The sequence below is a fragment of the Lonchura striata genome, chromosome 4, assembly GCF_050655825.1.
Source record: "Lonchura striata isolate lonStrDom1 chromosome 4, ASM5065582v1, whole genome shotgun sequence".
In the NCBI taxonomy this organism is placed as follows: Eukaryota; Metazoa; Chordata; class Aves; order Passeriformes; family Estrildidae; genus Lonchura; species Lonchura striata.
In genome coordinates this window covers 57,910,190-57,935,233 of record NC_140706.1, presented here as the reverse complement: position 1 = coordinate 57,935,233, position 25,044 = coordinate 57,910,190, and the positions used below count along the sequence as shown (strand labels likewise).

General features: G+C 40.8%; 1 protein-coding gene across 26 annotated transcripts in view; it reads left to right on the top strand.

The window, feature by feature from the left end:
* ADGRL3 (adhesion G protein-coupled receptor L3) overlaps positions 1–25,044 on the top strand; it is a 496,522-nt gene that overhangs the window by 310,074 nt on the left and 161,404 nt on the right. For 19 of the 26 annotated variants that reach the window (XM_085579188.1, XM_085579186.1, XM_077782989.2 and 16 more), the window contains 2 exons: positions 13,092–13,106; positions 14,870–15,670. In XM_085579188.1, the coding sequence (XP_085435314.1) occupies positions 13,092–13,106; positions 14,870–15,670 (816 nt within the window). The remainder of the gene's footprint in view (positions 1–13,091; positions 13,107–14,869; positions 15,671–25,044) is intronic. The other 7 variants (XM_085579177.1, XM_077782984.2, XM_085579176.1 and 4 more) reach the window with 1 other exon arrangement.

The following is a 25,044-nucleotide window of genomic DNA, read 5'->3' as shown; positions in this document are numbered from 1 at the left end:
GGCACTGTTTCCCAGCTCTGCCACAGCTTCCTTGGACAAAGTAGGTAATATTTTCCTGCCACCATTCCCAAATGGATATATTAATCTATCTTTAATTAACCTTGACTATGTTGTTTGTTTATCTTGTATGCTATTGGGAGAACAGGCTTTTCTCACTTAGTAGTGGACTGCTATCTATTACTGCTTTGGCCCTGGGATATTGCTACAGGATAAGTACCATCAAAAAGAACAGGACATTTCCTCATCTGGAATCTTTGCTGTTGTGGCAGTGTCACCTACAGTGGAAATGTTATCCCTGGCTTGTTGATCCATGATTTTAACTAAATTATGAATCCCAGCATGCAAACCAGGAGTGTTCAAATATGCAGTTTGGCAACATTTGTGTTACTTATGTTTAAAATAGGATTAAGAGGAACAAAACACAAGGTATATCCATGAAAAAAAAAAATCTTTCTTCCCCAGTGCTTTAGAATTTTTTTACATTACATGTAGTATTTTCATTAGTTTTCATTAGTTTTTAAGCAAGTAAAATGCTTTTTCTTTCTCAAGGCCTTCCCTTAAGGGAATCCGCATGACAAGTTGAGAACATGTATGGAGTTTTTAAATTGGCAGTTTTTTCCTGTAAATGCAAGTAATTATGTGATTGTTTCATGCCTTTCTTTAGGAAAATGAAGCCTGTTCCTTTTGGCTGTTACTTTCCCTCTATATTTAGTTGTGATGCAGAGATGACCAGAATTGTAAGCAGTGTGAAAAGTTTTCTGAGACAGAATTACAGTTCTGATCCAAAGGGGCATGTGGCTTTGGATCGGAATTGTGAATGATTTTAAAACACCTATTTAGGTAGTATTTTATTATTTTAGTGGGTTTTAAAAAAATTTTTTAAACGTACACTTAGTTTTCTCACCACCACCCACGCACTCCCCCCAAAACATAAAGTTAATAGAGATTTAAGTATGACCATGCTGTTAATACTGTGGATGTTTTCTTCTGGCTCCAGTTGTGCTTCAGGAAGAAATGAGACATGTTTAGCAAATGGAGGTTTACTGTGGGACAGGCTGATCTCTGAAGAGCTCTGGTGTACCAGACTTGTCATCTTAGTTTTTCATTTAGCATATTTTTCCTGTCCTTGTGTTCACAAACAGCTGTGCATATGTCAAACACAGTTTGGTTTTGCTTAATTCACTACAAATTTTACCACAAGCACCTGGTCCGGTTTTCCTCTGGCTTTTGCTTTTTGACATGACTTGGGAAAAACTGCAAAAATCCCTGTTCTTTCCCCTTTTGTCATCCTGAAAACTTGAGTGGTAATATTCCTAGAGAGTTTGTGAACTAAGAATTGCTGTAAGCTAGTGGACAGTGAATTAAACTCCTGGCCAGCTATCCCAGGCCACTGCTCCTTGCTCTGTCAGCGTTTCAAGGTATTGGCATTTGCTTTGGCTTCCCTGTCTGTAAAAAGGAAATACTACTTGCTCAATTTTGAAGGGAGGAGCTGCGTTAACACCTACTCTTTGCATGGAACAGGGAGTCCAGAAGCCATCAGTCAAAGGTGTATTTTTCAAAGTGGCAGGTCCACTAAAAGATACAGAGGCCAACAGAGCTGGCTGCTTCCTGCTTTTATTTGTTGCCTGTTGGCCATGACAAGACCAACACCATATGACTTGAAAACACGCAGCACCAGAGGTATCCCATTCATCTTTTCCCCTTTCTTTGTTTGAGTGTGGCACCAGGAGAGACAGCACCAGCTGCCAACAGCCCCCAGCAAGTCCCCCTTGAGCTTTCAGAGAAGGGCAGTCTCAGACAAAGTAATAACTACACTTCCATCTTGTCTCTATGTCTCGGGTCACACACAGTCTGCTGTTATCACCAACATCGGTGTTGAACTGAGTTATGGGCCATGATTTTTGTGAAACTGCTGTTTGAGTACCTGCTTCTTTAAATCAGAGAAAATGGGCTGGTCTTCTGCTAATTTAGACTAATGTCTGTGGAACTAAAGATGAGGTCTTCAATTTCAGTCAACCCAGGTAGCGCCGTCATGGGGACTTTCTTCTTATTTCTTCTATTTTGTGCATTAGCTCTAAGAGAACATATTAATGGACTGAAAGTTGTTTAAATTTTTATAGAAGTATGCATCTGTGAAAGATTCCACGTAAGCTCCTGGCAAAGGGGGTGGCTACACAGAGCTCCTCACCGAAGGCACTGCTCTTGCCCTCAGGTTGTGAGGGAGATGCACAACATCCCAGGTTTTCACAAGCCTGCTGAGGCCAAACAGTAGACTAAACCTTTTTTGGGTTGTGCCTGAGCATGATCTCAATTTGTAATGTGCTGTCACTGCCAGGAACACATGGATTGTTATCATGCTGGTGTCCTCTATCTGGGAGGTGAACATGGAAACGCAGACCAAGCTAGCAATGAGGTGTGGTGGCTGATGGTTGAGATGGGTGTCAACAGATGCTCTCTAGGTTGTGTTTCCATACTGGTCTTAATGGTGATGCTCCTTAAGCTGTTTTACTTTAAATTTTAGCCCCTTTTCACCAGCATGTCTGCTTGGTCCAACTCTTCTCAAAAGGCCTTTCCTCTCACTTCCAAAGTTATATAGGAATTTGGTGGCAAGCTGAGTCTCATCTTCCAGGAGATGCTGTAAGCTGTGCTTATGCTGTTCATGGGTTCAGGCCTTGGCAAAATCCCATCAGATCTGTTGGATGGGTCCTCCCAAATGCAGAATAGAACAGGATGCAGTGAAAGGAAAGGGCCAAGCCCTCTGTGTCACCATATAAGCATGTCCCCATTGATGCCCCTCTGGGAACTTCTGGCAATGTGGTAATTTGATTTTTGAGGTTTTGCATCATCTAAATTATCCAAAAGAGATTTCAAGAGTGAAAGGACATTTTTATGTGAAGCAGGCATAGCCTTGGCATCTGGCTCTGTCCCCTAGATCTCTTAAGGATTCCTTTTAACACTGCTGCTTATTTTCAGATTACTAAAAGCTAGACTGAAAACTGAACCTCACTCTTAATTCTTTTGTCATTTTGCATCTAGCAAGATAAGTAAGTGTTGTTTTACACAAAAACTAAGCCTTAGCAAAGTAGACAGATTTATTGTATTATTCATACCAAAATGAGTGTGTTTCACTTGGTTTTTTTTTCCTTAAGCAAGATTTTTTTTTTTTTAACTTTTTTTTTTTTTTATATCTAGTGATACCATGGGGAAATAGCTGCATTGGTTATCAAGTAGAGAGGGCACCACACATTGGCCACTCCAATCATGTGCACAGTAAATAATATGCAAGAGCCTCAAGGATCCTAACTTTTGAATAGGTTATACATTAGAAGTTAAGCTGTTGCAAAAGCACACAAAAGACTTTCCTCAACCTTCATAAATTCTTATGCTTTAACTTAGAAATAAAGTAATCTCTTTTTTTTATTTGTGAAATGATAGGTCTTAGCAGTCCCTAATATTCAGTTCATTGCAAATAGTATGAAATTTATACATATTCTCTGCATATATTTTATTGCTGTAATTTGTGGTTCTCCCAAGCAGAATAATATTTTTACTTCACTGAATATACCTGTGCAAGTTAAAGGTCTCAGATGTATTCCTTTAAAATGACAGTTCATTCCAGCTAAGTTCCTGCTTTATATCAGTTCTTTATTCATTAAAAATAAGCATAAAATACAATGCCATCCTTCTTAGTTCTGTATTCAAGCAGTGGGGAGCCAAATCCTGAACCCATAAAGGGTTCTCTATTCACACTTGGGCTCAGAGCACATATTAGCTGCATGGTACATCCTGAATGGGTTTACCCGTGTGCTTCATTACGTACATACCCCCAGTGCCAGCCTGTCCCGGTGCCCGTGTGCGGCAGCCCCGGCTGGTGGCAGGCTGGCTTGTCACAGCCATCCCCAGAGCACTGCAGGGACTCCTGGCATCGTTTCTGCTGCTGGGTCAGCTCCCCAGATATGTGAGAGTAGGCAGGGGTTAATGAGTGCTTGCTGCAGCAGAGATGAGGGAAGCTGAGGGTGAGGAAGATGCTGGTGCACAGCACACAGGGGTGTTGAGGGGGCCACCCCAACATTCAGTGTTACCTTCCAGGAGGTGGCCGTGCCTGCCTTACACTGCAAAGGCGTGCAGACAATCCCTCCCATCCCCCAGCACATCTGGAGCATGAGATGAGGAAAAGGCATGGGAGCCTTTCACAATTCATCAGCACATGATCGCCTCTGAAACATCTGCCTCTCAGCTGAGGTTTGGTTGACTCCGAGTATTGAAGGCTGAAGCAAAAGAGAAGATGAAATGAAAGTTCCCAAGCAGTTTTCTGCAATACTTGCTTTAGCAGTCTGTTGATGGGATGTGTCAGAATCATTTCTTTCAGAGTGTTTTAGGAATGTGCCTCAAAGTGTGAGCTGTGCCAGTATCTTTGCATTGCACGTGTGAGCGTATGTGTGTGTGACACATGCTTGGGTTAATTATTTAAATCCTAAAATGTTGGAAGCCACTCCTCTGCATATGTGCACATATGTGCTCACACACACGCGTACAGCACACTTGTGTTAATTACTTCAGCCTAAAAATGCTAGAAGGCATGCCTTGGTTCCTTTTTTCATCTTCTCTTTTTAAATAGCAGATGTTGTTAAATTTTACACCAGATTGTAAAATCTGTTCCAAAGCACTGGTCTGAAGTCTTAACATCTCCTTCCCCTGCTCCTCACTTGCTCTCCAAAGTGGTTGCAGTAAAATCCCACCTCTCCAGTTACTTTGTAGGTGTTTCACCAATTTGTAGAGGGGAAAACAAAGGTGTCACTTTGTTTGTCTTTGTGGAAATCCTTTTCTGATTTTGATGGGCATTTTACTACAGTATCTAGTTGGAGACACTTAAGAATAAGTACTATTGACAGAGGCAATTGATACAAAATCCTTCCTGACCGTTCTCTCAATAGCTAAAAAGAAGTGGTGTTTTACCTACCAAAGCATTATTAAAGGAAACTCAGCCATAGCAGCTGCTGTCAGCAATATGCCTTGCAATCAAATGAGAAATATGGTAGATACTCCAAGACATGAGAGAACTGCCAAGGCTTATTGCAGAGCAAAGAGCTTTTCAATAAATGTTTTCTCTGAAGAGCATCAGATTTCACTCACTTCTCACAGCTCAGACATGTCTTGGCAATCATGATTAGCCTCATTTGGGCCTGTGGAATCTATTATTTTATAGCTAGTCTCATAGCTGGCAGGGTGACAAACAGTTTATTCCTCTTTGGAGAGAGATCGGACTGAAAGACATGGAGCTTTAATTCAGTGCTCCCCCACCTAAGATATTTTTCCTTTCCCACCTATTGCTTAAGGCAAGACATCTAATGTTTGCCTGGATGGCTCTGTCAGGCTTTTGACATCCCAGATTTAGCTGTTTCCTGGATGAGGACAAATCTTTAAGAGAATTCAGGATTTCCTTCATTTAAAGTCAGGTAAGGAGGCAAGAAATATATTAAAAAAAAACAAAACCAAAACAAACTGTGAAAATAATAGCTACATTTGCCATGTGATATTCCTGTGCATTTGAAATCCCAAAAGGAGGAGCAAGTGGGGTGGTTTTCCAGGTCTAAGTTCCTGACCCAGGTACAATGGCTGAATGAGCAAAGAGAGTAAGGCCTAGACTCAAATTGGATTACAAGAGCTCTCTGGGGTTAGATTTTGCCAGACAAGGTTATTTGTTTCCCAAACAACTGTTTTGTTTTGGGTCTTTAACCATTCTGTCAGTTTGTCTCTCCATACCCTGGCTCTGAGCACTCCTGGGCTGAGCTGGCAGCACTGGGAATTAGATGTACATTCCTGCCCTGAAAAACCACACTTAGCATCCCTGGAGCATCAAACCCTGCTGTTAGCACCTTTTGATCCACCTCTATGTGCACAGAAGCCTTTCCTGATGCAGGGAAACAGCATCTGGATACTCAGTTTGCCCCTAGACCTTTTTCAGAAGGGTACTATTAAATAAATGTTATGTGGGAAAGCTCAGCTATCTTTTTTAAATTTATTTTTATTAGTTTAGGCTTGGTGCTGTAAGTAATGCACAGATGCACGCCTCTCTCCCATTTTGTAAAGAAGCTTAGATCCTGGCTGAAGTGTAATTCATGTCTCTGTTGGGGAGACTAGATCTCTGCATCTTGTTTGTCCTTTGCTGCAAAAGGCTGATGGGTGCTCAGCACCAGGCTCTTCACTGGCAGCAGGAGGCAGCCACAGAACAAGTGCTGCAGAGGGTCAGCCCTGTAGTGCTTACCTCCCTTTCTGGAGCTGTGCTTTCACTTTTGACAATTTTCCTTTGTTAAGGGAGAATGATGTCCAGGTGGCTGATTCTGCTGTAATTTAATGGTGGCTCACTCATCTGCTGTTGTGCTGGAAACAATACGAGGCCAACTGCCAGGGAAAGTTTGGCTGAATGACCTGTAGCCTTAATTGAATTTTGCACAGTACTTGTACTGTATCTTTTTTTTTTTTTTTTTTTTTTTTCATCTCGTGCTTGTTCATCTTGCTGCTTCTTTTTTAATTGGTGGATTTAAAAGGAAAATTCTGGTACACAGCAAGTTGAGAACAACTTTTCTATTTGTGAGGGTAGTGAGTGGTGGCCAGTGCTCTGACAAACACTTTGAATAGCATAAACAACTCTTTTGTTTCCCAAATTCAGGGATAAATTTGTTTTTCAGGTCGCTTTATCTTTGAAATGGTGCTCTAAACATAAAATCTCATCTACAGAAGAGATTTATGCACATTAAAAAAATCAGATATTCCTTCTGAAGATGAACTTTGAATATAACAATTCCTGCTGTTTCTTTTCTTTCCAGTGCAGTATATTTCAGGACTCATTATCTTAAGTGAATTATCTTTACTTGAGAAAAAAATATTTATCTCTTGGAATAATACATTTAGAAGTGCAGCACAATCACATTCAGTATCTGCTGAAGCTGATTAAATGTCTGCTTCTTCAGAGAAGCCAGTCACTGTGACTGCTACCTGGAATAATAATGAGAGGAGAAAGGCAAAGAAAGAATAGAAATTATTCACAGAATTTCAGGAAATCCAAATGTTTGCAAAATTGTTGAGAACCAGCTCACTATTTGCTCCTCTTGCAGGGCCAGGCACACAGCATGGATCTGTTTAATCCCAAAACTCAGAATCCCTGAGTTTCATTTGCTTTCTACTGGAGAGATTTTTGGTTCTCCCTTTACAAAATATTTAAAGGTGTAATTTTTTGTGTGTGCTTTGGTACCTAAAATTAGGAAATGAGGTAATAACATTTAAGCTTATAGAAAATTTGCCTCAAGGGGACAGTGCCATGGAAAAGCATTTGTTATTACTTGGGTTTTGTGGGAGAGTCCATGTAGGAGCTTGAGCCTCTGATGCCTGTCATCCATTATATGAATGTCTTAACAAAATGATGGCTTTCTCCCAAAATAGCCTGAAGTTTGATCTATAATACACAAGGCAATTTTGTAGGAAGCCATAACTTTTTTCATCTCACAGAAACCTCTAGTGGACATGACTTAATGTATATTAGTGGTTTCCTGGGTCCTGATGACTTTAAGTTACACTGACAGGTGTTTTAACATTAATAATCCTTAGTTTTATTTTAGTGAACATCTATTAAACTTAGTTATTATGTATTAAAAAGCAGACTGAAAGTACTGACATTTTAAGGAAGCCCAAATTAATGGTTTGAAAGGTTTCACAAATTTATCAGATGAATGGAAATCTAAGGAGGAAAAAAAAAATCCACTTATGAGAAATGACAGCTTTGATTTCTGCACATCTATAGATACCATATTTAAGGATCTAATTTAGGTTGTGGTTCATGAAAGCATAGATTATTGACATTTCCAATCTCTGTACTTCACAGCAGAATTAATTAGGAGGTGATAATTTCGGGAATGTGTTACATTAAGCCATTGTAGCCCAGAGCACTCATAGAGCACCTTTGTTTACTGGTGCTTGGATATTATATGAAAAATGTGATCTGGAAGTTAAGAAAGTGAGATTATGGCTTTATTTTATTAAATAAAGCATTAACTCTTCATTTGCTGTAAAATGGCAGATATATCTCCTGTGCAATAAATTCATTTTTTTCCCCAGCTTTATAGGTGGGAGTTTAACATGCACACATAGTTGCATACAGCCAAAAAGAAGGAAGTTGTCTGTTTACTGAGACCTTAAAATAATGTTACAAACGAAGTTTCTCCCACCACTGTAGTAATTTAAACCTAAGCAAACTTTAAATCTTAGCTTGTAGAATCATTTTTGTTTGGTGGCGAACTCCATCAGAGAGGCTCAAAGTTGAATGTTCTTTCATAAGAGAAATTGTCAGCCACAGGGAAGATAATTCATGGTGATACACTTGATAAGAATAATTTCTTCATTCCTCTGGCTGGAGAATGAAAGTCTGAGTTCTTTACATTCAAGTGTCAGGTTGCTCTTGGGCCGAAAATTCCAGTAATGTTAATGGGGTCTGTTCTCCATTTAAATGTATTCTAGAAAACCCATCATGTTGAGGAAAAATGAAAAATCAAAGTAAAGGAAGACTTGGCGGCAAAAAAATGGAAAAATAGCATTACTCATATGTATTTGTTAAATACTCTCAGAAAACCTAATTCTTCCATTCTTTTGTACTTGCTCCTGAGCCAAGACTCAAGAGGTTTTCCCCTGTTGCAATTCAAACTTTTCACATTAAAAGCTCAGAAAATGAGTGTTTCACTGGGGCTGACAGGACTGGAGTTTAGTTGTGACCTCAGGACAGCTTGCTGTGCAGGTTAGGGACAAAGGCTGGTTATTGTTATTCTGTAGAGAGGATAGTTGCAATGGAGGGTGTGAACCCAAAGACCATTGTATTGCTGTTGGGTTTCCTTTGCCTAGAGGTAAAATATCTTCTGACTTTCTGCTGGTGGAACTTGCGGCAGTGGATGTGGCTGTGTTCCCATTATCAAGGCATTTGGGGTTTGGTGACTGCCTACCTGCACTGCAGTGGGACCCCAGGCTTTCCCAGAAGGAGTGGGTGGATGAGAGAAATGGTGCTGTGTACTTTGTTTTGTGTCTGTGCTGCACAGAGTGAGCCCTCAACTCGGCTGAGGTCTCTTTTGTCACTTTAATCATGAGTGGGGAGAAGAAAAAGAAGCAGAGATGGGTACTTCTCTGCAGCATGTTGAACTGCAGGTTGCCAGAGTATGTCATATAAATGCCAAGCTAGCTCTCTTAGCTTTTCTTCTGATAAACCATATACGAAGGTTGAGTGGGTTTGAAAAGCAATATTTTTTTTTTTTCCAAAAAGTATTTTCATATTTTAATGAGGCTTTGAGCAATCTAGCATAGCTGAATGTGTCTTTGCCCATTGCTGGGTGATCTTTAAGGGGGAACTGGATGATCTTTAAAGTCCCTTCCAACCAAAACCATTCTGTGATTTTCATTCCCTGGGTTTAGGTGTATTTATTTCAGGTCTGCTGCCGCCCTGAATTTTCAGCGTGCCTCCTGTTTTTTGGGGGGGTTTTTGTTTTGATTTGTTTTTTTGTTTGTTTGTTTGGTTGGTTTTTTGGGGGTTTTTTTGGGTTTGTTTTGTTTTGTTTTGTTTTGTTTTGTTTAACTTGATTCCAGGACTCAACCATGCTTTCAAAAAAGAAGAGCACTTTCACCTGTGAGCAGTCTCTATGTGGGTGTGCTTTGGAGTGCTTCGGTAGATTTGCAGGTTTTGAAACATATCCCTATTCAACCTAGGACCCACAGATGGGGCTGTGTGTTAGGGAGAAACACATAAATTGCTTTTCAGCTTCACCTGCCTATGCATGTGGTCAAGTTGGTTGTGGGTGTGAGGTACAGCAGCCATGTCTGGCATGAAAAACACTCTCAGCATGGCTTAGAAGCTGCAGCTTGTGCTTCTAAGGTCAGCCTCAAAAAACTGGGTTTTTTAGTCCTTCTGTTTTGGCATTAACTATGCTTAGTGTATTAATTATTAGACAGAGTATATTAAATCAATCTAATTTGTGAAGGACAGGGGCAGGGAGTGGATGTTACTTATGCTACTATTAAACATCTGCCTTGATAAAAGAAAAATTAAACAAACAACTAGCAATGGGCAGGGCACACATTTTTGCACTACTTTTGCAGTTGCCATTTAAAATTCCCCTACTCACATTTATTTTTTTACAGGAGTTTTATGCTGCTGTTGTGTGGGTTTGAAGCAGTGCCAGGGAGACAGCTCTCTATAATTCTCCACCACTGTGTACTTTTGCCTTAAATAGTTGAGTGCAATTCAATGTGGTGGTAGGAAAATGAGCAGCTAATGTTGTTCAAGTGTTAATTGTGCCAGAGTGTGTTTTCAGCGCCTCAACCCAGCAATACTAAGAGCAATTTATTAATGCTTTTGTGTGATTTCTCTGAACAGGTGGTAGGATTCTGCTTGGGGACAGGCTGTAGTGGCTCATGATTGTATGTTGTCCGCAGTTTTCCTTCCATCTGAAGAATCATGAGAAAACCAGTGGCTTGTTAGTAACTCCCCTCGGGCACAGCAAGTGGTCCTTGATTTCCTTTTGGCTCCTGACACTGTTGAAGTCAATGGCACTGGCAGCCACTGTAGGGAATCAAGGTGAAATACCCTTGTTCTCCACCCATGCAGTGACAGCAGGAATGGAAGACCTCACTATAAGAAGAAAAGTTGTGTATTCCTGTTTTTTTTTTTTTTTCTGTAGATCTGTGTAGGTAAGTAGGGTGCACCCTGTGCTGTCATCAGTACTAAAATTCTGTAGACTGGTACAGGTATCACAGAGATGTAAAATTGTCTGTAACTGGGCAAAATTTTAAAAAAATTCTACCAGTTCTTTATGAAGACAGTTTTGCAGTAGTATGTTGTGTAACTGAAGGGATAATCAGACTCTAATTAGACCCTTTCTTTTAGAATTGTTCAATGATCTAAATCCTCCAAGCTTCTCATGGAACCTGTCTGAAGAATATGGTGCCCCAGTGTAAGTGGAGTAATTCTTGAAATTCAAAAGCATTAAGTCTTAAATTTGCAGAGGGAAAATAGGTGTTTGTGACACATACAATGGAAGCACCATTCAGAAGGTCACCAAAACACATCTGTGTTTGGAATTTTAAGAGAGCTGGATATGGCATTGAGTGTTAATAACACATACGAGCTATTCAGGATACGTGTAATCAACGCTTCAGGTCACTCAGATCAGCTGGTCACAAATGTATTATCTCCTCTAGAAGCTTCTCTGTCCCTGCTTTACAATATCACACTGTTGTTTGAGTGCATTACAAAAGCTTTTGCACATTTGGAAATGTAAATTACTACCTTCTATGCTGCCAGACGTACTGTATACCATCAGCCAGGGGAATCAATGTGAAGCCATACATTTGGGGATCTGTCATGTTGCCTTCTTGCTTTTTGCCAGGGACATTTAATGCTTTTCTGAACACCTTACTTAACTGTGACCAGTCACAACCCAGGATGGGGAGAACAAGTGGTGTGTGGGTTTCTCCAACTGCTGTGTCTGGAGCCTTTTAATCTTGCTGGCTCCTTCCCTTGCAAAACCAGATTGCATTCAAATGCATTGTCTCTGGTCCCTAGAGCCCTGACAGCCACATGTTGAAAACATTTGCCTTTAACCTTATCCTGTTACGAGGTAGAAAGGAGCCTGAATCAAAGCCCAGGTAAAAAATGCTGTTGGAGTTTGGAAGCACTCATTACGGGAGCTGCAGTTGGCTCCAGCTGTATGCCTCTCTGGACAGGGACGTGTAGATCCACATGTCTAGCCAGAGCATTTGCAGCCCTACCCTGAAATTGTTCTTCCTCTGAGCCTGCAATTTCCCATCCAAATGAACGAGACTTTTGAATGTAAAGAGTTCTGCAATGCCAGCACCAGAGGACACTTGGCAGGTGTCTTGGTCTGGAAGGAGCTGGAGTGAACTCTGAGCAACAAAACCAAAGCACATGTTGTGCATATCTTCACATCCCGGTCTCGCTTCTCCGAACAGGGATCTCTCAGCTGTCAAAACCATCGTGGTTTGCTGGCAAGTTCTCACTTCTCCCTCTGTTATTTCATGGGGCCTGTCTTCTCTTACACCTTCAGGGAAGAGGCTCCATGGAACCAGCAAACCACAGGGCTGGGGATGCAGTGGCTGGTGGGTCACCACCATGCTGGAAGAAGTCAGGGCCTGTGCCACAACTACAGGAGGCTTTTGGATGAGGGCCCCCAAACTTTCTTGCAGGAGGTTGTTAGGTATAGAAACGAGTGCTGAGTACTCAGGAATCAATAAGTGCACTTCATTTATGTGTTCCACCTGAAAGGGGCTTTGTCCAAAGGGACACAGTCTCTTCAGCGGCGTTATAATGCACGGTGAATAATTCACACTAAAATATCCAGCAAATTCTGGGGTTGGGCTTTTGAAATAATGCTTACACATTTTTGTCTCATTAACACTGTGAATCTTTGGGATCGTATTTATAAGTGCTACAATGTTTCCAGTGCTTTTTTTTCCAACTCTTACTAAAGTGTGTTTTTCCAAGACAAAGGACAGGACTCTACGAACATCCATGGACATGCTTCATTTGACTCTCCGAAGTTTTTTTTTCATGTCATAAGTTAATATACTCCTATTTTAGGCAGGGATATCTATTTTACAGGATTTTGGCAAAACATATGAAGATGTATGTCATATAAAGTTTCTCCCTGGAATTTTTATTCTATACATAAAGCTGTATCAGTTGTATTTCACTTAATGGATATTTCATTTTGCTCTATGAAACTAGTCGAAGGTTGCTGCTACAATGTAGAGTCCAGAGGGCTCATTACATCCCAAGTGTTGGGCTTTTTTTTTCTTCTGACAGATTTTTCTCAAGTTAAAATTTATCTGTATTTTGTTCAGCTTGTCTGCATATTATCCAGTGTATAAATCAGAAGAAAGGTTTATATATCTATATATATATACATGTTCACATACCAAAGTAAATTAATAAATCTTCCTTTTCTTATGAAAGAGGTAAAGAAAAGTACCTGGCCAATACAGTACCATTAATCTATTCTCTTTTCTCCTTTCTCTCTTTACCTCTCTCTCTACAATAGAAGTGGAACAAAAAGGTAATTAAATACCTTTCAAATTATATATATATTACTTATGTATAGGCTAAGTTATTTAACAGTTTAACGTTTTAGTTGAAATACTTTGTCATTAATTCTCACTACCTTTTTGTTAAAGTTTATTTAGTATCTCTGCTGCTCAACTTCACAAGATAACTCATATTTGCTGAAAAGTTTTTACCAGTGCCACCTTTATTTTTTCATGAAATTTATATTCAAAGGTTTAGATATCTCACTTTCCTGCCCCAAAGAATTTGGAAGCTGTGCATACATATGTATGTGCATAAGTATATCTAATTATGGCAAAAGCCTCCTGGAAATGGCACCCCTTTTTCAGCAACTCCGCGTGGTTACTTAAGACTCCAATGGATCTATATCATTTTATACTGGTTATTAAATCTGATTTTCCTCCTGTCTTACTCTCCAGACAACATTACCAATTTCTGAATTTACAAAAAAATAATCAATTATGCTCCGAGCAGGAAGTGTGAATGTGGGATCCCATCTTGCCAGCCCCGTGCTGCCGGAAGCGCGTGGTGGGATACTTCTTCATGCCTCCCTGCCACCCATCCCATCGTCACGGTCACCGTGCCTCTCACGGATCGCGGAGATCGGCGTTCCAAATAACCAACCAATATTCTCCCCCCGAAGCATGTGCAGCGCCTCCAGGCCAGGAGGGTGCTGATGGGGATGGCGAGGGCCAGATTTGCTCCATAGCATCCCTCCTCTTGCTTCCCCATCCAGCTGGCTGGCCCCTGGGTGGTGGTGTTCCCGTGGGGCCGAGGCCAGCCGGGCAGTGGCTGAGCCTTTTCCCAGGTCTTGGGTGTTCCCTGGACCCTGCCAGCCCCCCTCCCGAAGTCTGAGCAGCAAAGCATCCCAGTTAGTCAAACTGCTCCTCTGTGCTCCTCTCATGTAACAATAGAAGGTATATGTTTTTAAGTTTGAATTACTACTATATTTAACAGGACATTTTTAACTGATTAAAATCTAGACATTGGGTTCCTCTCCAGCAAACTTTATTCTTTTCCTTCCTTCTTTCCTTTCTTCCTTTCTTCCTTGTCTTTTCCTTTCAGCATCCATATGTCATTCGTTTTTAATTGTGTGGACTGCATGTTTCATGTGTCCTGTAGCAGCTTGGAAAGTCTCATTCCTAGTTATACTCCAGATGGGTGTTCCCCCCAACACTCCCTTCGCTTTAAATGCTCTTCTGAGTTGCTAAGGGATTCACCTCTGCTTTGCTATTCGTATCCTTTAAATATTTAATATCACTTGGGCTGTAAGGATGGGAATTTCTTTCTCTTATTTCCATTTCTAGGCCACTCTTCTGTGGGCTGTTCAAATAAATATGTGGATCAATTCCCTCGGAATTTAGCCCTTCACCTAGTAGGTACAGATTCACTGCAGAATATAATTTGGAAATGCAAACCCAGAAAACCTTTGGGGGGACATACTCATTTCAGAGTTTACAAAAGTGAGTGGTCCAAGTAAGTATACCTGTAAAAATAGATTTGAAAAGCAATAAGAAAATGAGCCACAGCTGATAGAACAAGCCGGGGGGGAAAAACCCCAGTTTGGTGGGGCAGATCTTGTTCCAGATATATGATGGGAATAATAGTCTTCAGCTACAAGGCATTGCTCTTGGGTTTCCTCTCATGATGAGTGTCCTCTGCTCTGGGACTAGAAGCTGTTGAGATGCTTGAGCCAGCCACCCCTGAACCGTCATTAATTCCATTTTTCTTTTAAATTCTTTTCCCCTATGACAGTTTTTCTTTGCCCTGGACTGCTGAAAGGAGTTTACCAGAGCGAACACTTATTTGAGTCTGACCACCAGTCGGGCGCCTGGTGCAAGGACCCTCTGCAGGCCTCTGACAAGATCTACTACATGCCCTGGACACCGTACCGGACAGACACGCTGACAGAATACTCCTCCAAGGACGACTTCATTGCTGGGAGGCCAACCACCACCTACAAGCTCCCACACCGGGTGGACGGCACGGGCTTCGTGGTGTACGACGGGGCTTTGTTCTTCAACAAGGAGCGGACCAGGAACATCGTCAAGTTTGACTTGAGGACCAGGATAAAGAGCGGTGAGGCAATCATAGCGAACGCCAACTACCACGACACCTCTCCCTACCGGTGGGGAGGCAAGTCCGACATAGACCTGGCTGTGGATGAGAACGGGCTCTGGGTAATCTATGCAACAGAACAAAACAATGGCAAAATAGTCATTAGCCAATTGAACCCTTACACATTAAGGATCGAAGGGACGTGGGATACTGCCTATGACAAGAGGTCAGCTTCTAACGCCTTCATGATCTGTGGGATTTTATATGTGGTGAAGTCTGTGTACGAAGATGATGACAATGAAGCCACAGGGAATAAAATAGACTACATATATAACACTGACCAAAGCAAGGATAGCATGGTGGATGTGCCCTTTCCAAACTCCTACCAGTACATTGCTGCTGTGGATTATAATCCCCGGGACAACCTCCTGTACGTATGGAACAACTATCATGTTGTAAAATACTCCTTGGATTTTGGCCCACTGGACAGCAGAGCAGGTAAGGCATTTAATACCAAACCAAAAATCTTTCTGTTTTTTTGGTTTTGTTTTTTTTTTTTTTATATTTATTTTTATGTAAAATGGAAGTACACTCCTGTCTTACTGATCTGGCTGAGTTTATGCAAATAAGGCCTCACCACAGACCTATAATGGTTATTAGGACATTAATATGTGCAGATTTTTTTTTTCTTTGGCCTTAGTTGAAATGAAGTGGGTGAAGGACTATCTACACATAAGTAGCCTGAAACAGTTTTCAAATGTCCATGCTTTATTCACTGGGGTAGCAGTCTTTTCTCCTGAATCAAATTTCTTTCATACATGATCAGATAATTTTCCCTTCTGAAGGAATTTTGACAAAACAAAGCATGGAAGATGTTGTTGTTGCAAACAGCTGGAGGAAAACTGCCTGCCAGTTTAAATTACTTTGTTTCATTAAGCTGGGGTAGTTTTATATTTTTAGAGAAGCTGAGCCTAATTGAAAATGTGAGCATGCACCCACAAGTGTGCGTCTGGAGCCAGGAGGAGAATAAACAAAATCCTCTAAATTCTTGCTTAATTTTCTGTAAAGTTTCTCTTTCGTTTTTAAAGCATTTTATGACTTACTGTACTTTATCTTAGAGTATCATCTGGCCCCCCGCCCTGAGGTTTCCCAGCTTTTCCACCTTTTTTCCTGTTAGAAATTGTGCTGGTAATTACTTTATGTATATTCCCTTACCTTTATGAAATCCATCATCACTTTGCAATTATAAACTTGCCACTTTACCAGTAACAAGACTTAGCCTGCACTGTGGTCAAGCTTGTATGATATTGCAAGAATTTCCAAACAGGATTTGCTCAGTGGTTTTAAATGGTTGTTACTATAGTGATGTAGTCATAGTATCAGGTAGTTCCTGTGGTGGACTGTGTACTTTGAAAGGCTAAAAAAGTAAAAAAAAAAAAAAACGGGGGGCAAAATTAATATAATTTGGACAGTAAAGTATTCAATCCATAACATGGCTTTTTCTGAAACATTTATTTTGTAAGTATGAAACTTGAAAGTGCGTGAGTGGATTCAAGGCTTTAGATTGCAAAAGAGAAGTGAAAAGGTTTGTGTTGATGAGATTTTCTTTTTCTGTGTGCAGCCTGTTACCCATATAAAATAAAAATGGATCAAGAGATGCTGAAAGAAATTGTGGGTATGAAAATCTGGGGAGGGCTGGAATAAAAGTAGTAAACTGGCAGTGAAATTGTGATTTTTTTACAAAAATGTGAGGAAGGGGAGAAGAAAATCTTGAAGAAGCAGATTGTTAAGGAGTAGAGATATTTTCAATTATGTTGACCTCTCTAAGATCTCAGATGAGTGAAAAATGAAGTAATACTTCTCCTAACTAACTGACAAGCATGTACTTTCTGGGTGGTGGAGTGAAGCAGAGCAATTTGTGAGCTATTGGTTAGCCCCAAGGAGTGGAAATGAGTTGCATCCCTTCCATTTCACAGTTTCTTTCCTTTTTAGAGAATTATTTCCAGGTATTATAATGGACTCTTTGCTGGCACTTTTTCATGTAGTGACCATTGCCAGTACTAGCATCTTAAAAAAAAAAAAAAAAGCTTTAATCAGTGAAAAAAACTAAAATAAGGAAAAAAATCAATTAAAAAGGAAATTGTTCTCCTTTTTTCACAGTGTAAGATGGTAAAATGGGAGAGTAGATGAAAACCTTGCAGGGGGCTAAAAGCCTGTGAGCTGCGAGGATTTGATTTATCTTTTGTGTCAGTCTGGTTTGAGCCACTCACTCTGGTTTGGATGAGAATTTAAAATCCCCCAGTGCCTCAGATAGGAACCTGAAGCAGCTCTTAGCTTTGAATGGTGGGCATGAGAGAGTTAATCTAGTGTCATAGAATCTGGTGCCTTCTCTGACATTCCCTGTGTGCAAATTTTGTACAAAGCTTTGTAGTATGGATAAAAATCTGAATTTTACCTGCAGTTTTCTTCCCTGAGAATTGTCAGGATTTCCTTTCTGGCAAAACTGCATAAGAATCCCGTTACGTCACTATTTGACAAGTTTAGAGGACTTTTGAGAGGTCTGCTCTGACAGCCACTGAATTTTTTGATGAGAAAACTTGGATGGGCCAAGACATTACAAGGACAAGAAAAAAAACTTCACTAAGGGAGTTTGCTGCTCCATTACCCACATAGCCTGATTAGTGGGAACAATTTTTGATGAACCAGTGAAACAGAAGCACTGATTTTGAGTTGAACAGGTGAGCAAATAGTTGCTTGACATCAGGCTTTTCTGCAGAGAGGAGCCAGGAGACCAGGTCTGCATGATGCTTTCTCTTCCAAGTTCAGTGCAATGCATTTTTTTGGTTAGCACCAAATTTCATGCTGCATTGCTTTACATAACACTAACTAACACTACGTAACACTAAATATCTAATTGTCTTAAACCCAGCTCCTCCACCAAAGAGCAAGAACTTAAGCTGATAAAATGCTGGGAAAGCAGTGAAGAACCAGGATATTTTTATATTTTTATTTGGTTTTGTTTAGATGTTTTTCTTTTTTTTTTTTTTTTTTTCTTAAATGGAGTGGACTGTGGATATGTGTCTCTCTTCAAATAACATCAATATTTCTTTGTATTAGAGACGTGTTCAATGCAGGCATTTTCCATGGTGTTACAATTTGAGTAGCAAAATTTGTAAACAATATCAGCTTAATTAGAAAATAAAAGAAGGATTGTAAAACTGATGGGTTGAACATATGGGTTGTTAAAAAACAACTAAGGGTGAAGTTTTAGAAGAGCTCTTAAAAGCAAAAATTGGTCATAACAAGAAAAGTGAAATATTTGACTACTTAAATAGCCAGTAACCAATTAGAAATCACTTGCATCATACATTTCAGGGATATCTAAAATAAAATACAGGTTCTGGAGACTGCAGTTCACCTAGAATCAGGCATTTCCAGTCTTTTCCCAAACTGTTCAGAGAAACTGGGAATTGGCAGGAGTTTCTTAATTTATAGGAAAGGTGGGGCTCGCTTGCTGTTCACAATGTGGAAGCATTTTCTGTGATTTTTAATTAAAAATTTGTGCATGTAGGTTTGGAGCATATTTGAGATCTTCACTGTTGCAGAGCCTCTCTCACCTACTATTTTAAAAAATGAGCTTTTACTCCTTAGAGAGAGTGAATGTCAAATCCTGGAGTTCCTGTGCTCAACTTCTGGAGCAGTTGAAGTTACCACAGAAAATAAAATATTTTGAAGTGCTAAAAGCCGATTTTAGCTGATCTTGAAGCAATTCAAGGTTTTGATGGAATTAAACCCAACTGTTCCTTTTTGTCAGAAATGAGAAAAGCTGCATTTTAAGGATTTAACCTGCTCTCTCCCCGCCCCCCGCCCCTTTTGTCTGGGGTTGTTCTCATTTATCCCAAAAGTGGTTTTGAAAGCAAGCACTCCTCAGTACCTGCAAGTCCCAAGAAACCTATCATCAATGTCTGTCCTCAAGAAGTGAACTTGAAGATACCAAAAGCCTTTGGAAGTGTATTTTCTTTGAGCTGTTTGGCCTTAAAATGAGCTTTATGGAGGATGCTTCTTCATAAATGCTCCTGAGGTTTTGGGTTATTTCTTTGTAGCTTCTATTGTGTTTGTGAATTTGAAGTGTTAGTAAGGATAGCTCTGCATTTCTTCTCATTCTTCAACAAGTTAAACCCAGAAGAGTATTCAGGTTATTTTTTTTATGTGTCCTACCAGACATATGCAGAGAGGCAAAGAGAAGGCTGTAGTGACAAGATGAAAATTTTCTGCAACCTAATCAGTTGATATTCACTAGAGTTACCTGTTTAAATCACAACTCGCTTATGACATGTTCTGTGCAAATCAACTCAAGATCAACAAACTTGCCTCTCCAAAAAGGTGAAACGCTCCCATGCTGCTTCCCAGTGCTGTGCTGCCTGCATACCCACATCTCCTGGTTCTGTGCCTCAGCACCTCCCTGAGCAGGCACAGCTCCTGCCTGGACTCCAGACCAGGGGTTCCTGGCCATCAAAGAGACCACAAATTCTGTCTTCTAAATGTATGAGGTGCCCTGGTGCTGGCAGCTCTTGCCAGGGCTCAGGATATGCTGACTGAGCATTTGGGTGCTTAAGTGGGGACTGGAGCATGTCCCATAGCAAAGAAGTCCAAGGAAGAACTTGAACCAAGTTAACGATCCCTTTGTACATATTTTGGCCTTGGGTGTCCCAGCAGACATTCCCAGTGACATGGGGCACACAGATCTCCTATTTTCAAGAAGGTATTTTAAATTATGTCCAGGAGACCCAAGCATTACCATATGGGCTACTCCATGGATGTGTGAAGTTAATAAATAAATATGCCCAGTACATAAGGAAGATGCTGATATGATCTGTAGAACTACTAATACAGCCTAAATGTGCTTCAGTGGCTTCTGCATGTTTCATATTAACACTGTGGACAGTCATTCTGGTAATCAAATGTGATACAGAAATTGCATGGATATCTGTGATATTTTAAGAACCCCAGAGCATTTATGTCAAACTTCTATCTTCCACATTTTTTGAAGTATTGTGGGATGCTCTCTTGAGATGTGATTGCAAGTATTTTATTCAGTCAGAATGTTTGGGTTGTTTTGTGTATTTTTCTTCCTGAAGCAGTTTCACAATGCAGATAAGGTGAACAGTCTGTCCTTATCATATGCTAATTAAGTGCATTTGTGTCTTGGGTAAAAGATGTTGCAGTATGGTGATGAATAAGGACTTTAAACACATATGACACCTCGTTAAAATGTAATTTTCACATCATAAATCTGAGGCCTTTCCTTTGACAGCTGAGTAATGTGGGTAGTGGGCAGAGGAACTTGAACATTTCAAAGCTGTCCCGTGCTCATGTGTAGCTGGGTGCTGCTTCCTGCACTGCTCACCTCCGATGCCCAACTTCCTTTGCCCAGGAACGCATCAAAAGGGCTGCAGGATCTTAAATCCCACTTGTGCACAGGATATGAACTGCTATCAATTCCAGAACCCATTGTGATAAGCCACGTTTGCTATCTCTGAAGTTGAATCCGGGCTGCATTTTAAAAGGCCGGCTGTGCCTTTCTGATGAGCAGCTTCTCCTGGTGGACAAAGGCCATTTTTTAGGGAGCTGCTGCATGCTTAATTGCTGCTTCTCCTGTGTGTTTACTTTCCAGTTTCTTTCCTCCCACCTAGGAGCATCCCTGACTCTCAATCCTGTTCCTGCTCACTGCTTACAGTGACAGCTGCTGGTTGCACGGGGTTGCTGGAGGCTTTCAGAGAGAGGAGCTCTTGCTTTCAGGAGCTTCTGCTAAACGTGTAGTGCGACTGGAGCCCTGATTTTGATCCACCAATATCTGCCCACAAATTCATGTTCCATTTAGTCAATTAATATTTCAGTCACTTTTTGCTATCTCGGGCACAAAGGGATGTCTGAGTTTGGAGGTGAGAAAAGCAGAACATCTTTTACAGCAAAGCAGGCCTTTCAGCCTACATTTGTTGAGTAGACAGTACCTTAAGCTCGAAGAGACAGGAGGACAGTGTTGCATTCATACTCCATTTTGAGTCCTGCTCTGTTTCTTAATTTTTATCCTGTTTTAAATTTGTCCTCTTTGTAAAGCAGTGTTTGAGTAGAAAATTATAAAAAAGCATCATACCACACTAAACTTCTGAAATAAGGGGTTTCGCCTTTCTGTCTGTAAAGCTGGAGTTTGAGCTCTTTTGTCTACCATTTCACAAAAAAATCCTTAAAAAGTGCAATATTCCTCAGCTTCAAAATTCTGCCTGTGCAGAGCATGTCATAAATATTAATACTCTTTGGTTAGCATAGTGGGATGAACATCAGTGTCTCTTCAGTACAAATAAATATGTCGTTGCTTCTCTTTCCTAAATAAAACTACCGTGGAACAGCAGATAACATTACCAGACTTGGAGCAGCCTTCCTCTTCCTCACTTCCTCTTCCTGAGCTCCCTGCTCCTGCTCTGGAGCAACTGTTTAAACCACCCTGAGAAGATGGTACAGAAAATGGTAACCTATCCATGAACTAAACTGGGATACTGCTGTATCCTTGTAGGTCAGTTGCTGCCATTGCCTATATCCATGGGCTGGGGCCCTGTTCCCATGGGAATGCTTGGCGACTGGGCTGGTGGGCAGCCAGGATGGTTGGAGTAGGGGAAGGGCAGGAAGAGACAAACTGATTAAGCTAAAACTTCACTTTTAAGCTTCAAAACAAAAGGAGGCCTGAGGCTTCAGCATTTCATAATCCTGTCAAACACTGTGAGGGAGAAAGGACCTTGCCAAGAACGTGTCTGAAAAGCTGAGACAGCTGTTTCTGGCAGCAAGCATTGGATGCAGATTGGGGCGCGATTTCATAGGGAAAAAAGCATTAACTGCCAGTGAAGGATAGTGGCTTTTCCTCTTCTGCAGTGAGCTTTTCAATGTGAGGAATCAGCCTCAGTAGTGATTAATTGTTATTTCATTGAGTTTGAGACCACTGAGTCATGCTGACCTCAACCATGGCTTATCAGTCCACTTAGCACCAAACCCAGCTGTGAATGTGCCAGCACTTTGGGTTAGAGCTGTTTGCCAGCAGCAGGGAGCAAGAGGTGACACATAGCACATGTCCAAAGCTGCTTTTTGCAGGAAAAAGGGACTACATTTTGTTCTAGAGACAGCCTTCAAGTGTTGAGTTTTTAAATGTGATTTTAGTGTTTAGTCCATCATTTATCCCTTAGCTAGCTTATTTAGCTGGCTTGTGTGCAATGATGGGGGTCTGCATGTATTTGGGGGGTTTAGCCCAAGAGACTCCTGGACGTTCCATTTTTGAGGTGTTGCCTCTGCCAGCTCCTTTCCTGCCACCCCAAACCAAGATTAAAAGGTGCCAGGCTTTTTGTGAAGGCATTACCTTTTCCATGCAGGTCCCATTTGTACACCTGGAGGCCCTGTGTGGGGCAAACACTTCTGCTTCTTGTGGTTCTGCTATGGCCTGACTGCAGAGCCACTAGCCTGGCTTGGGACATGGTTGTCCTGGATTTGGTTTTTGCTACTGCATTTTTGAAATGAGCAGCCTTTATTCCTGTTCCCCACTGAAAATACCTCCACCACTGTAGCTCAAGGGTCTGGATTGCTCTCCTCCCTCGTCTGCCACTGATTGTGTTTGTTCTGGAAATGACTAGTGTGGTATTTTTAGCAACACTTATTAAGACTTGTCTCCTAAAGTCTAGTTCAATGTTGCTAATTAACTTCTTAGATGCCACCAGCACTCTTCAGTGCTGCTATGCCAGGTTTTCTTTCTTTTTCCCTTTTTTTTTTTTTTTTTTTTTTAACTGAGAAAGCAGATATGGATGCACTGCCATATTCTGCTTTAGAGTCAAAGCAAGCAGGGAAGGCATTGGATGCCCTTCTTTCTGCCCTCATACACGAGTTAAAGAAGAGTAAGAACTCTTTAGGAGTCAGCTAAAAAGTCCTCTAAAGGGAGGCTTTAAAGAGCCTTCCCTTGACTTCAGGCAGTTGTGGTGCTGTCCTTGGCAGGTCCCCATCCTTCAGATCCAGCAGCAAGTCAACTTTCCAGAGGTATATCAGTGCTGATAAGGAGCACTGACATACCCAAGGCATGTCTGAGGAATGGAAGGGTCAGCATTATCCTCATAAATCCAGCTGAACTCTTATGGTAGGGTTGGATTGTATTGATTACTGATAGTAAGGGAATTTAATTTGAAGGAGCAAAAAGAATCTTGGCAGCTAGTTTGAAGATCTCTACATTCAGGGAGACATGGGACTAGCCATGAAGGGAGCACAGATTAAGGAAAGATAGAAGTAGTAAGGACTTCAAAGCACTTCTCAAACTATGCTAAAGCAAGAGAGTTGAGTTGTGAAAAAATCAAGAATAGAAGTGTTGATTCAGGTGAGTCCACCATGTGTGCAAAAGTAAAGGTTGATAAAGTGAAAAACTTTCTGGGACAAAATCCCAGAAGAGTTTCAGCTCAACTTTTTTTCAGATAAATCATCTGAAGCTGGTGGGAATTTGGGCTAGAGGCTTCAGGATTAAGTCTGCAGTGGATTGCTGTTTGCCCTGGAAGGAATTGCATTTTGCCAGTGAGAGGCCCTTTGTGTCTGAAGCATCCAAAGAGAATATATAAATTGTAAGCTGGAAAAAAATGGTGAATATCTGTATGAATTTAGGTTGCAATATATGCCTTACATTTTAATGTTGAAAAGGTTAATTTTTAAGGGTGTGCACATGATTGGAAGGCAAAGGAGACAATAAAGGCTTAGGTAACAAGATGTGTCCAGGAAAACAATGTAATGATTGTTCGCTGTAACAGGATTTCTTCACTGTAAATAGGATTTTTGCTTGATTAAAATGTGCTGAGAGGAAACAGGACTTAGGGGAAGCTTCACTGAAATACAGGATTCAGTTTGAAGAGACTGGCACTGAAGAGGCAAAACAGCTGTTTTATGTTGCATAGCTCCTTGGGTCTGTTTTCACAAAGTACCACCTGCTTAAGGCTCAAAAGGGAGGAGGAAAAAAAAAACAAAGAAACATCAGAGTTAAAAAGAATAAAAGTTATACAGTGGTCATGAACAGAAGATGGGAAAATCAGCTGCCTTTCTACCAGTTTGAGTTGGCTTACTGGGGTGCCATTCATGCTTCCCTCAAATAGCTGGAATAAATTAACACAACCACTGGAGAGATGAGGCATTAGGCAGCTCTGCAGTTCTTTTTCATCTGTTGATGTCTGGGACAGAGACAGGGGAAGGGCTGTCTATGCTGCAGGCAGAGAGAAAAAGTAAAGGCAACATCAAGTACAGACATGCCAGCAGAGATGAAGTCTCTACCCTACTCCTAAGATCTTTCCAACCTACCATGTGAAGAAAAGCTTTTGTGAGCCCCCATGTACTGGCCTTCAGTTGCTCCTCTGTGTTAAATTATTCCCTCTATCCAAGGCATGCTTGGAGGATGCTGTGGCTCACTAAGGTTGATCAGCCTGGATTCATGTGATGTTTTGCACTCTTGTACTGCCAAATTAAGCAAATGACTGGTGATGTTAATATGAACACAGGTTTCAGGAGGAGGGAAATACTGAGGGAAAACTGCATGAAGAAGAAAAGAAAAAAAGGGAAATTTTTCCTTCTTTTTTTTTTTTTTTTTTTTTTTTGAGGTGGAGAGATAATAAAATATATTTGCTTGATAGGAGCATACTGAGTACCATGGTAACATTAACAGCAGGGAATATTTCTGGCCTTCTCCTCCTAAGTGCATGCTTTTCTCACTGGACAGTAGCTGCCAAGTATTTTCTTGATGCAATATTGAGTGTGTTACAAGTTATTCACAAGAAATATCCTTGGAATGACGGGAACAGATTTTTTTGAAG